At 41.5% G+C, this 13,321-nt stretch overlaps 1 protein-coding gene across 1 annotated transcript in view; it reads left to right on the top strand.

Moving 5' to 3' along the window:
• The window catches only part of Snx7 (sorting nexin 7), an 84,275-nt gene that overhangs the window by 59,957 nt on the left and 10,997 nt on the right, over positions 1 to 13,321 (top strand). Inside the window, 1 exon segment of the mRNA NM_001012083.2 lies at positions 4,973 to 5,125. Coding sequence (NP_001012083.2) covers positions 4,973 to 5,125 — 153 coding nt within the window.

Raw genomic sequence — 13,321 nt, 5'->3', positions numbered from 1 at the left:
TACTCCCCATCTATTAGCACCTCACATAGCGTAGCCTAATGTGTGCTAAGTGAATAGCACAGAGTGGGTGGCTGAGTGAAAGAGAGGAAGCCACACCTTCTTTGTTCTTTTGCTTAATAATTTTCTCAGTCCCTGTTTCCAACCCACTCTTTTCCTGTCTTCTCTCCCCACTCCTGTCTCTTTTAGCCACCATGTCTGTTCTACTCAGAGCACAGTATTGACTGCTTCACTATTTACCCCTACAGAATCCATTCACACGTAGCCCATAATACCTTCCAGTCTGCTGTCTACTTCCCCTACCGCATCTTTTACCTTTCTCCTTGTCCACTCCAAACTCTGCCACCGTGTCTTCCTTCCTTGTCTCACTGTGCTCATGCTGGGTTTTCACCTAGGTCTGAGGCCCCGGGAGTAAATGGTCAACATGGCACCTGCCCTACAAGCAGAATTAACCTTCTATCCTGTATCTTTAAATTCATGTGAATACTTCCTCCTATGATGTAATACGCTCGTTCTTTTACTCAGGCTTTATTCTGCATACATGTATTTTTATAGAAGACAGTCTTTGAGAACGAGAACTGATTAGTTCCCCTATGACCATCACAGGAGAGCTAGGCCAATGCACGGTCATGCTCTTGGCATACAGAGAACACAGACTTTGATTTGAAACCCTGTTAAGTCACAGGTCACTGTAGTCTGTGTTAGTCCTTTCTTCCAGGTTCCCAGCATGTAATAAAACCCAATTTACAGCATGTTTATGTAGATTAAATGTGATAATATATGCAAAGCCTATAAGTTAAAATGATAGCCAATGGCATAAATGCAGTGAGTGTCCATTAGTGCTATTTTCCTATTGCTGGAGGTATATACTGTTAGAAGATCTTGTTTTGTCTCCTAGTATTAATGAGTCTCATTTAACTCTATGGCTAATTTCTAGCTGAACAAAAATGAAACTAGAAGTTATCCATTAGCTTTACTATTAAATATAAACCTTTTCTCATTATCTTCCAATATTGGGTTAGCACTTTTTTTTTTTTTTTTGGTCTTAGAACATTTTGCCGGTAATTGCTTGCTTTTTAAAGTTTCACCTGACAGAGGACCAATTACTACAAGTGTTTGTGAAAAGAAAAGTTAGGAAAATATTCAGTTCTCTCCACCCAGCCTTTTTACACTATTTTGCAATTGAGGAGATTAAATGAATTCCAAATGGTTACTGCTAGCAGAACCTGCTGTTTGTTAGTGCCCAATAGACCAGGACCACTTGAGGGGTTTCCTTGGCCTCCCCGTGTGTCTCTCACACATCCTATTTTCCTAAATTTGTTAACTTTTGTTGGACATCCACGTGCTGTCAGAATTCAGACAAATGGCAGACTCAGAATAGCTAGTCTTTGTAACAAGGCAAGTAACAAGAGCCTGGGATTGGGGCTCAGTTTGTAGAGTGCTTGCCTGGAGTGCACAGAGCCCTGTGGGGTGCTTGCCTAGAGTGCACAGAGCCCTGTGGGGGGCTTGCCTAGAGTGCACAGAGCCCTGCCAGAGAGCCTGAGAACTGTATAAACCAGGTGTGAGGATAGGGAAGGAAACTAAGGCAGCAGGAGGTTCAGAAGTTCGAGGTCATCCTCTGCTTTGTATTGAGTTTGAGGCCAGCATAGATAACATGAAGACCCAGTCTCAAAAAAGCAAGTGAGAAAGCCAACTTAGGAGAAGAGCATCTCATGTGAGGCACTCATGAAGCGCTAGCATGAAACCGCACACACCATTCTTCGACTCGGGTGTCTGGTGCCTCTGATGAAGCAATGTTCTTTTGAATTAAAATCACAGACAGATCACTCACTGTGCAGAAATATCCTCATTTTTCCCTTTTCCAACTGAAATAATCAACTCATCAAGGACAATGACAACAACAAAAGGCAGCAAGGACAATGTTATGAATCGATCATAGTTATTCCAAGCATATGTGTCATCCTCCACAAAGGCAATGACAGAGTTAGAAACAGCACTGGTCATTGAAGTAAGACCCATGCATCGACTGAAGAATGACATGATGCCAGAGACCAAAGTACCAGAAGATGACAGGATGCCTATGTCCACTGTAGCAGCCAATGCTAATGGTGCGATATACTTGGTAGTGCTGGTCAAGAGCAAACATCCAATAGGCTGATTGTTAGACACTCTATAAGTCAGTGTTTTGCATTTCATGTGCTATTTTTAATTCCTATGAAATGAATGCTAGTTTTTTTTATGTTTGTGTTATGGATGGAGGAGTTAAGACTTCAACCAAGAGACTTATGGTATCACATAGCTCATAAAAGGTAGTAGCAGGATTCAACCTGAAGTCAAACCCACCCCCAACCCTCTTAGTCCTGATGCTACAGGGAGAGACTCCTGACTTTATCCCTGAGGTCAGAAGACAATGTCTCTTTATAACTGCAGCATTTCCTTGGACAGAGCTGGACCATCATCAACCCATCTCTGTTTAAAGGGTTTTAATGCGGCAGCATAGAGAGTGACAAATGACAAGTTTTCTGTACATTGGTTATAGTAGTGGTAACATTTTAACTTTTACAGAAAAGACAAAATATAAGAGTGGAATATTGTGATTCCTGAAGTCAGTTTCTAGAGAACCCTCAGACCAGCCGTTCCATGAAAGTGTATAGTACTGCACAGACTGTAAAGCTAAGCAGGAGAGAGTTTGGTCACACTTGGTGGGTGGACCCCTGGACCCTAAATATTTGTTTAAAATCTGTATGGCTTTGCCGCTGGGAAGGCTCTAGCCTGCAACTCAAAGGAGTAAGGCTAACAGCCTCAACACACTTCTTCATGGGCATGGATCTTGCTTGAGGTTGGTCTTTTAACAACTTTACTCCAGGCTCTAACTGCTAGCATCACTGCCTGTCATTATTAGCTATTCAGTTAGTACTCTGCTAGCCATTCTTCCTAAAAGAACACAGCGGCTCACAGAGTGATAGTTCTACCTAAGTAAGCAAACAAGAAACCAACACACCAGGAATCCTACAACTAAAATCTGTAAATCTCCCACTGGGGATATAGGATTGTCTACATACAAAGACGTGTGTGTGTGTGTGTGTGTGTGTGTGTGTGTGTGTGTAAAATCAGTTCTTTAGGAAAATTAAGTTTAAAATCACAAACACAAAAATAAAATTTGATATTAAAAGAAAAAGTTAATTCAAGCATCGGTGATAATATTTTTCACACTTTAAACATTTGCAAATAGTCATTTCTTTAAAATAAGAAATGCTTCTGAAATGATGTCCCTTTATAAGTCAGTCTGACCACAAATGATGTCAGCATGTAATGTCCCTTTTAAAACATGAAAAAGGTGGTGCCATTAACCTGAGAGGTCACCCCTGCTCACATCTGTTCACTTTGCTCAATAAACCCCAGAGCCCTTCTATGGATGGCATAGCTATGAGATCTGCTTTCTGGTACTTCTCTCACCACCTAGAGGAACTTCCTCAGCTTTTTAAATCCACCCCAGCCTCCTGCTTCAGGAATGTCAGCCATATGTCCACCCCCAGGTCCATGTCTGATCCATGCCCTCTGCTGCCCAGACACCTTTAACCAAGAGGACCCCATGTTTCACTCTCAAATGTCAGCTCTAACTCTAATGGTATTTTCTTACTTAGATTTCCTTTGGTCATCGTGTCTAAAATTTCAGTAGCCTAGCATTTTCTCTCTGGCATTGGGCTTCATTTTCTACTCGAGCTGTTATTATTATTTTATTATTGAGTTGATGGTTCATATTTTATTTATTTTGCATATAGTCTGTCTCTCCCCAAGAGAGAGTAAACTCTAGGAAAAGCGAGAATTTTTGTCTTGTATCTTCAGTGCTGAATCCTTCAGCCCCAGAGGCATGCCTGGTGCAGATGAGACACTTAATAAATTATTCTGAGTATATTAACAAACACATACATATGTGAAAAATGTCTCAATGTGCTCAGTCTGAAAACTAAAACGTGGACAGCATGCTCCAAGTTTGGTGGGGATGAGGAGAAAAATGTAAATATTGCACTAAGCCTGTGTCATGGAGGGTGGACCAAGGGTCAGGCATGTTTAGATTATGAATTTGCTTGTGTTCAGTGTCCTAGATGGTTTTATTTCAATTTGACAGAAGATTCAGCTGTGTGCTGGATAGTTTTATTTCAGCTTACCATAAGATTCAGCTGAAAGACATTTCCTCAATTAACGGTTAGTGTATGAGGACCCAGCCCATTGTGGGTGGTGCCATCGCGAGCCTGATGGTCCTGGGTTCTATAAGGAAGCTGGCTGAGCAAACCATGAGGAGCAAACCAGTAAGCAGCACACCTCCATGGCCTCTGCATCAGCTCCTGCCTCCAGGCTCCTGCGGTAGTTGAATTACTGTCCTGACATCCTTCAGTGATGGACTACAGTGTGGGAGTGTAAGCCAAATAAACCCTTTCATCCCAACTTGCATTTTGGTCATAGTTGTTTCATCGCAGCAACAGTAACCACAAACGAGGAAGGAAAAGTGTATAGGTTAATCCCCAGGGCCAGCATATTTGAAAACATAATCTCTATGGCTCTGCATGTATAGGTGTTTAATTGTGACTGAGAAGCTGAAGTGAAGGGCATCTCATATCTATTGACATAAATTTAAATCATCACCATTAATGATATAGATCATGAGGATAAAGTATAATTCTTGTGGTATTCAGTTTCCTTTGTTTCGTAAATAGTGAAATTGAGGCGTAGGGTTTGATATCTATGCAAACTGAAGCACTCATGAGGCAGACTAGAACTGGGCAGCAGGGCCTACGGAATGCAGCCTGCTTTCTTGTTGTGACTACTGTGCCTGGTCAGTACTTATGACTTCCACAGGGCAAACAGGGGGAGCTATTATTAACCTTAATGTAATGGTCAGACTGCATGGAGTCAGTGACTCCTCCACATGGCCAGACCACACACATCCACTCACCTTTCTCTGTGGTGTCTTCAGCTTACAGAGGAAATCGGGAAACTTGAAGATAAAGTGGAGTGTGCTAATAATGCCCTGAAAGCAGACTGGGAAAGGTGGAGGCAGAACATGCAGAATGACCTCAGGTCAGCATTTACAGACACGGCCGAGGAGAACATCCGCTACTATGAGCAGGTAAGCCCGTGGTTCCTGAAAGCACTCCCTGGTTAAGTGGACTCTCCGCTGTCCACCTGCTCTGTTGAAAGAGGCAGGAAAAGAGTCTGATGTCACAGTCTGAAGCCTACTTGGTGACTCCATTCTGGTGTGTCTCTCCCTCTGTTGATTGCTCCAGAAGGATTTGCAGTCCTCAAAAGAGGGTCGGATGTTTCTGATGATGCCCTTAGTTTTCCCTTTCCTATGTCTATCTTATAAAGAATTTGCAAAGGAAGAAAAACAGCAGACATTTAACGGAGAATCAATCCAGAGCTGTCCCTGCACTCTGGGACACTTCTATCCCACAGCTACTTAAAAAGCTACTTACACGGGAGGAGCAGCTGATCTAGAGATCTACCTATACAAAACTAAAAAGCATTTGGGGGAGAGCAGGCCATCCTTTGTTAGCATTTTTCTCTTTGAATAATCATTTTGAATTTTGCAACTAACTGTCCTAGAGGTTACTTTCTCAAATGAATTATACAATGTTATTGCTTTTCCACCCAACGTAGTCTAAATATACTTTCCTGGAAGAATATTTAAAATACACTAACACTGCCTCTGACAAAAATAATAAATATATGAAATTGGTAGATTAGGGAATTTATACTGTATGCTACAATAATTATCATCTTATAGGTAGCTTAAATTCAGTAGTTATATCTTTTGAAAGATGAACTAATATGAACATTTTCATAAAATAGGAATTAAGTGCACATTTACTTTTAACCAAGCATTCTGCAGTAACCCCGAAGAGGGGCACAGCATGTACGACAGTCCTTTTTTCATAGAGTGATGCCCAGTATAGGAAATAGTTAAAGGCAGGCATCCTAAAAACCGTCATGCACGTTCTAGTATAGAAGTACATAGCGGGGAATCTAATCCAATATAAAAGAGATGCGGTGATCCTTGGAGAATAGTTTGAGGCTGAAACGTGAATTTCAAATAAGACATCTCTACTTGAAGGTGTGAGAGACCAAAATCCAGGTACCAAGTCTCATGGACAAGAACTTGGTAGTAAGGGACTTGTTCAAGCCCTTTAGCTGTGTGGGAGGAAGAAGCAGGGCAGCATGAAGATAAAGATTAGGCTGATGAACATGGTATCAGTTTAATCTCATCATTCCTTCTATGAAGGCTAATGAGTTTTCCTCTGATGATGCTCTTTCTCTCTCCTTATTGTCGGTCATGCATTCATACCCTTTAAGTAAGCCAAACAGCTAACATGTCTGTAAACCTCAGGTTTTGAATGGTCTAATATACTTCACCTTAATGAAGTCCTTTGTCCACATAAAGTGACAGTATGACAACTGTTTACATCTGCAGTGGTCATTACTTCTCCTTGTTGTCCAGCCCGGGCATATTTTCATTATAGCATCTTAGTGACAGTCAGCTGAGAAAAGGCCATAAGCATGCCTTCTAGAGTTGGACAGTGCACAGCAGTGAAGGGTGTGCCCTTTCCCTGCACAGAACCTAAGTTTGGCCCCCAGCAGCTATGTCAGACCACACACAGCTGACTGACAGTGGCTGCAGCACCAGAACATCCAATGCCTTCTTCTGCCGTATGAGTAACACACACACACACACACACACACACACACACACACACACACACACACTAAAAAATGGAAATAAATCTTTCAGAAAAAAAAAGAAAATGCCTTAAAAATGAGAATATATATACCTATTCATAGTGAAACAAAAAGCATTAAGATATTAAAATTATATGACAAATACAATCAATTTTTTTAAAAATGTAATTCCTGATGACTTTTCTAAGTTGGGCTCTTTTGCTTGGTTAGGTTTTCTTTTATTTATTTGCTATTAATTTGAGGTGTAGTCTTGATGTGTATGTAACCCTGGCTGTCTTGAAATTTCTGATGTAAACCAGACTAACTCATCCATATCTGCCTGCCTCTGCCCCTGCCCCTGCCCCTGCCCCTGCCCCTACCCCTGCCTCTGCCCCTGCCTCTGCCCCTGTCCCTGCCTCTGTCCCTCTGCCCCTCTGCCCCTCTGCCCCTCTTCCCCTGCCCCTGCCCCTGCCCCTACCCCTGCCTCTGCCCCTGCCTCTGCCCCTGTCCCTGCCTCTGTCCCTCTGCTCCTCTGCCCCTCTGCCCCTCTGCCCCTCTTCCCCTGCCCCTGCCCCTGCCCCTGCCCCTACCCCTGCCTCTGCCCCTGCCTCTGCCCCTGTCCCTGCCTCTGTCTCTCTGCCCCTCTGCCCCTCTGCCCCTCTTCCCCTGCCCCTGCCCCTGCCTCTGCCCCTGCCTCTGTTTGAGATTTGACATGACATCTTACATAAATGTGTATTCATGTTATTTTTGTGCTAAAACTTGGTTTATACACAGGCATTACTTCCTTGAAAACAGTTAAATTAACATTAACACGTCTAGTCACTGCAAATGTCACTCATAGAAGTTCACCTCACCCTGTTGTGTTTCTAACTCTGCCCCAAAGGGAAGTATATTTCTGTTACTGAAGATACAACTTGTGCTCTGTATCTTGGATGTGTTGTTTGGAAGAACAATTGATTTTTGTTACTATAACTTCAAAAGACCCTGCTCTGGATACCCCTTGTTGTTTCGGTGACAACTTTTAACATATCTGGCACATCAGTCCACCAAGGCAAGATAAGGAAGTTGGCACCCTTGAGTGACCAAGAAGTCTTAATTAGTAGAAAAGCTGCAAGGGCCTAAAGATCAGCAATGTGTTGTCATCTGTTAGCCTCAGACTGTCTCCAACACAGTGAAAAATGAAGGGTGTCATGATCTTTCCGTCCCCGTTTAATTTAATCATATCATCACAGAAACGCCTCCTTTTTCTTTAACATTCACATAGCTAACTCCCCAAAGGGTCTGTTCCTATGGCAAAAGATAAAACAGAGTTCACACATCTGCCTTTGGATTTACCTGTAGGAAGGGAAATGATCACAGCTTGGATAACTTCAAATTTAAATATCAAAATGACAGAGGAAATGGAGATCACACATATGCACAGTGGGTCTGAGTCAGACACTACCCATTGCCATTCTGAAATGCCACGCTTAGGTTCCTGACTCTCTGGCTAAGGGATGGATATACAATGTTACTCCATTATTTTCCTCCCATGAACTCACACCCCACTTCCACAGTATCGGCATGCATTTGTTTGTGTAGGGGACCGGCCCACACAGTATCTGCTACCAATTCCACTGCTCTGAGAACACCGTGAAGTGTGTGGACGCAAACTAAGATGACAAGGACATCACTAGGGGATGAGAGATTATGGGAGTGCAATCATGTGGGTGCTGTGACCTTGACTGAACCAATATGAGACAGGACGTGGTGGTGCAATAGCATATAAACAAATTCCTACTGATGTGGCAATGGCAGGGATATTGGAACAGTACACTATGGCATGTGGAATTAAGTGAGTGGATGTTTTTCACTGTTTCTGATTATCCTCAATGCTTATAGTGATAGAGAAAAAGCTTCAAAGAACATTGGTCCTCGAGCAAAATGGTGGATTACAAGAGTGCATGCTTCCGAATGCTTTGTTTTGCCATCTCTGACTTCTCGGCTATCCCACCTCCTCTTACACATGAGCATTCCGTACCTCCTTGAACTTCGTTTCAGGGTAGCTTTAGAATGGCTCTAGGTTTGACCAAAACTGTAAGAGAACAGTGACCTTTTCCCCAGTAGAAACTTGTCTAGTGACCTCACTGTGAATTTTAAGGATGTTACAAACAGCCCTGATTTCTCTACAGTTCTGCAGATGGCCCTTTGCTTCTGGAAATGTCTTTGCTTCTTTTGTGTGTGCTAATACACCTAGAGCAGCCTGACTGGAATAAACAGGATAGGGAATTGACCAGAGATACCTGGAAGCTGTGTTGAGGGGTGGACTTAATAAAAGGAACTGGATTCTAGGGCATCTGTAGTTCACAGACTGTTATGGTTTTTGGTTTTGGGTTTTTTTTTTTTGTTCCTTGTTTGTCTTTTTATTTTGTTTTATTTTATTTAGTATTACTAGTAAGTGTATAAAAATCATTATTTTGTCACCTAATGTTCTATTTAAAAGAAAAGTAATACATACTTACTGAAAACTACCACATAGAAATTAAGTAGTTATCCTGAAGTAAAGAAGACAAAAAGTTAATAAACCCATCTTCTACAGAAAAGTAGATACTAGTATAATTATAGAAAAATAATTGGCTAGCCCAGAATTATCATACTGATTAAATAAAGGTTTGCACAGCCCTTTTAGGAAGTGCCCACATGAAATATATTACTTCTTCATTTGGGGCCATGAGAATTAAAATGAATGTATTTGGGGTTTTTTCCATATGTTTCAGTTGTTTTACATAATTTTTCAATTAGTCATAATTGCCATGTATTTGTAAATCATGCAATTAGATATTTACTAATACTTAAAATGTGTGTATTTGTTTCCATCGTAAGTAATACTATCAAGCCAGCGGGCTGGTATGTGTGCGTGAGGGACACGGGGAAGGAACAGGTACTTGTAAGTAGGGAATGAGAGAGCCAGGAAGCCATCATGGACTTGAACATGCTGATACCTGCCAGACATAGGTCAATGGGGAGCCATGTGTCTATTTGGTCAGAGATAAGGAAAATGACTCTTCTTTGCATTCAGGACCCTGTTTCACAGTTTCCTGAGCAATCAGAAATCCTTCTGTAGTCCAGCTTTGCCAAGGACCAGCCTCAGCTTGTGGAGGGGTTCAGAGAGAAGGGCTGCCTGGGATCTGTAAAAGAATGACTCGACGTCAAACCCTGGATCCAAGCTGATGGGATGGCCTGTGTTCTGCTTGCTGTTTAGAGACTGTCCATGGCCTGCTTGCTTGTGTGTCTGGCAGTTCTCCAAGCACTTCTCCCTTTTTTTTTTTTTATTTTTTTTGGTTCTGTTTTTCGGAGCTGGGGACTGAACCCAGGGCCTTGCGCTTCCTAGGTAAGCGCTCTACCACTGAGCTAAATCCCCAGTCCCCACTTCTCCCTTTTTATCCTACAAAAATATTCTCTGCATAGCATATCAACTCCTGCAGAACCCAGGGCCTGTCTTTTATTTTACATATCAATCAGGCCACTTACTGCAGGTTTACTTTTGATTATCTTATGAATCAGCATCCTGTGATCCCAACCCTTTGATTCTTAGGAGAGAGAAAACATACGTTTTTTTTTTTTTCTTAACCTTGCAAAAGAATTCAGAGATTTGTCTGCCTTTGTGTAGCACTGAAGATGAGCTAGTTGGGTGGGGCCCTTCCCTGAAATTACCATTCCTACCACACCTGGACCAAACGAACCTCCTAGGTTGACCTGGAACTCAGGAATCTGCCTTTATATCTTTCTGACAATTAGGCTCATAGTGTAGCTGCCTTTGTTCCTTTAGATTTATGAAGCCCCTCATAATTCATATTGTATCCTTATAGTTTGCATAGTTGAAAAAATATATGTATGTATATGTACATACATATACATATATATGTATACACACATATATGTATATATATATTGAGCTCCTGTATTTAGAGCTCTTTTCCATAGACTTAAGGCCTGCCCTGAAAGTCCCAGTATTTACCATTTTGATGGGACATAACCACACCTTCAACCCCTGGACTGGAGCTGTCCTTAATTCTCCTGGAGTCATTAACAGGGAGGACATTCCTCAGAGGAATGCGAAAAGACACAAACAAGCCTTATGCCCACAGCAGCCATAGACACGTATGGAGGCTCAATCCAAGGCTCTGTCCCAGGGCCAAGGACCATGTCACTCTGTCCCCACCAGGGCCATGCCTGGCTCAGCACAACTTGAATTGAGCCCAGACTCAGTTTTGGAAGAAGTTGGTGGACCTACCCTTTTGGGGAGAAATGGTGTATTCTTTGGACTTGACACCCGTACCAGCAATCCAAAGTATTTGCAAGGCTACGACAGAAATACTTAAGCACTTGTCTAAATTTCTCTTTTTAAGTCTTAAGATAATATTAGCTGTTTAAAATTTGGGTGATATGAATTTTGAATAACCAGAATTTCAAGTGCAGGCAGGGAACAGGAGGGAGGATCTTAGGGAATGTGAACAAATTGGAAATAACAATGGAAATGAAATGTACAAAGAAAATATTTTTTATGCTAACCATAAAATAAATAAAAAGAAGCAATTCTATAATTATCAATAAAATATGTACAAAAAAAGCCACAATGAAACTCAGTCCTTTGTATACTGGCTTTAAATTAATTTAAAAAAAAAAAGACTATGATCAAACTGATGTGTATGGCACTGTGGTAGATCTAACTTTAAGCTTAAATCTTTTTCATATAGTTAAAGTTTATTATGGAAAAATAATATGCATATTCACTTTATTGATATAGCTTTACAGTTTCTTCCTCTTTTTTTGAGACAGTGTCTTGTTGTGTATCCCAGTATGGCTTAGAACTCTCTCCGTAATCCAAACCAGTTTCGGGATTATGGCGGTCTTCCTGCCTCAACCTCTGAGTGATAGAATCACACGCAGGCCTCGTTGTACCTTGTGCTGATATTTCAAATGTGTCTTATTCAATCACTTGTAATGGACAGACCTATAGAAAGATTTTGGGGCATACTGGACACCACAAATATTTGAGTTCACATGTACATCTTGGAAGTAGGAAAGCATTTATGGAGAAGTGCATTTTCTGGGACATCCATGAAAATAGAAAAATAAATATCTTGACAAAGGCAAATCTCTATCCAAATGGGCACTACTGCCAAAGATTTTCTGAAATCCAAATCTAGTTACTTGTGATCCATTTAAAAATTCCATGCCTGTACAAAAAAATAACTTAGGCCTTCCTCTACAAACGAATAGACAGACAGACTCCCAGGGTTCTGAATGTTCTCCAAATGTAGTTACCTTTATTCCAGAATGCAATGCAGCCCTTGTTATGTTTGGAAAATAGGAGCCTGCAAAGGGTTGCCTTTACCTCAGTTTTACACCACAGACTTGACACATTTTTCTGATGCAGGGGCAGGGCAGAGGTGGGGAGGGGATGCTGAAAACCAGCCTGGCCCAAGATAGAATAGCTCCCAAGAATTCTGATATGAGGTGGAAGTGTATTGATTATAATTATAAAATTGCTACCTAGGAAAGATCCTGATCCAAATTTCTGTCAGAAATTTTGTTCTTTTCGAAGCTAGAAAATCAGAAAAAAAAAATTACTTGAGTAAAAGGAGCAAGGAGAGCAGCCTCCCAAAATTTTATTCTAACTAGCACAGGAGGAATGTCATCTTCATCTGCTGTCAGCCTAAGGATAAAGTGACTTTTAAATCCAGGAGGAAAAAGCAAAGGAGGGAAACTCTAGCCATTTTCATATTCCCTAGAGTTTAGTAAAGTGGCTTGAAAATTTATAGAAAATCTAGTTACACTTTCAAAGTCACAGACTTTGAAAGAGGTTGTGACTTCAGAGGAGTGCAGTTCCAGAGAGAGCAGCGTGACTCATACGAAGGAATCAAACGTGATTGCACCACGGACCGCGGACCATGAAACGTGAAGATGTGAGAACAGCACATTTAAGGATGAATCCAGAAAAGAATGGAAAGAGTCACGGGTCACATTTCAAGAGAGAGTGAGGTTTGAGGAAGGGGAGTTGAGAAACTTCCAAATAGTACCAGAGTCAAGTATGTGGACTTTCTTTGAACTAAAGAAAGGAAGAACTCATATGCTTATAAAGTTATTACAATGAATCCCGGATGGAGACAGCCTGAAGGGAGAAAATGGCTGCTTGGTTGCTGTTCCGCTCTGTGCTCTCAATCAAGGAGGGAAATGGAAATAGGATGGGTTTGCCCATCAGAAAACCAAAACCAAACAAAGGTGCATTTAAAGAGGTTAAATGAAAACCATCCATTCCACAGAAAGGCAAGGCTGGTTATGTTAATTTCCTGCGGGGTGTTATGAAAACCCTTTACCCAGCCAAAAAGCAGTTACAGCCTCAACTGAAGCTTTTAATTCTAAATTGATTCTTAGTAGGGAGATTGACAGGTCTTCTAACCACCCCCTTTTCCCTCTCTGGATGACTGTGAAAGTTAACTCCAGAAACTTGGAGCTCTGACACCTGTTTCTAATTAATGTCCTCTGCCATTTGGATGGGTGTCATACATAGTCACCAGCACTGCTCAGCTCTCTCTGTATGAGTCACCTTGTAAAGACAAGGGTGGAC

Source organism: Rattus norvegicus, chromosome 2 (genome assembly GCF_021556685.1).
Source record: "Rattus norvegicus strain SHRSP/BbbUtx chromosome 2, alternate assembly SHRSP_T2T, whole genome shotgun sequence".
NCBI lineage: Eukaryota > Metazoa > Chordata > Mammalia > Rodentia > Muridae > Rattus > Rattus norvegicus.
This window is presented reverse-complemented; position numbering and strand designations above follow the sequence as displayed.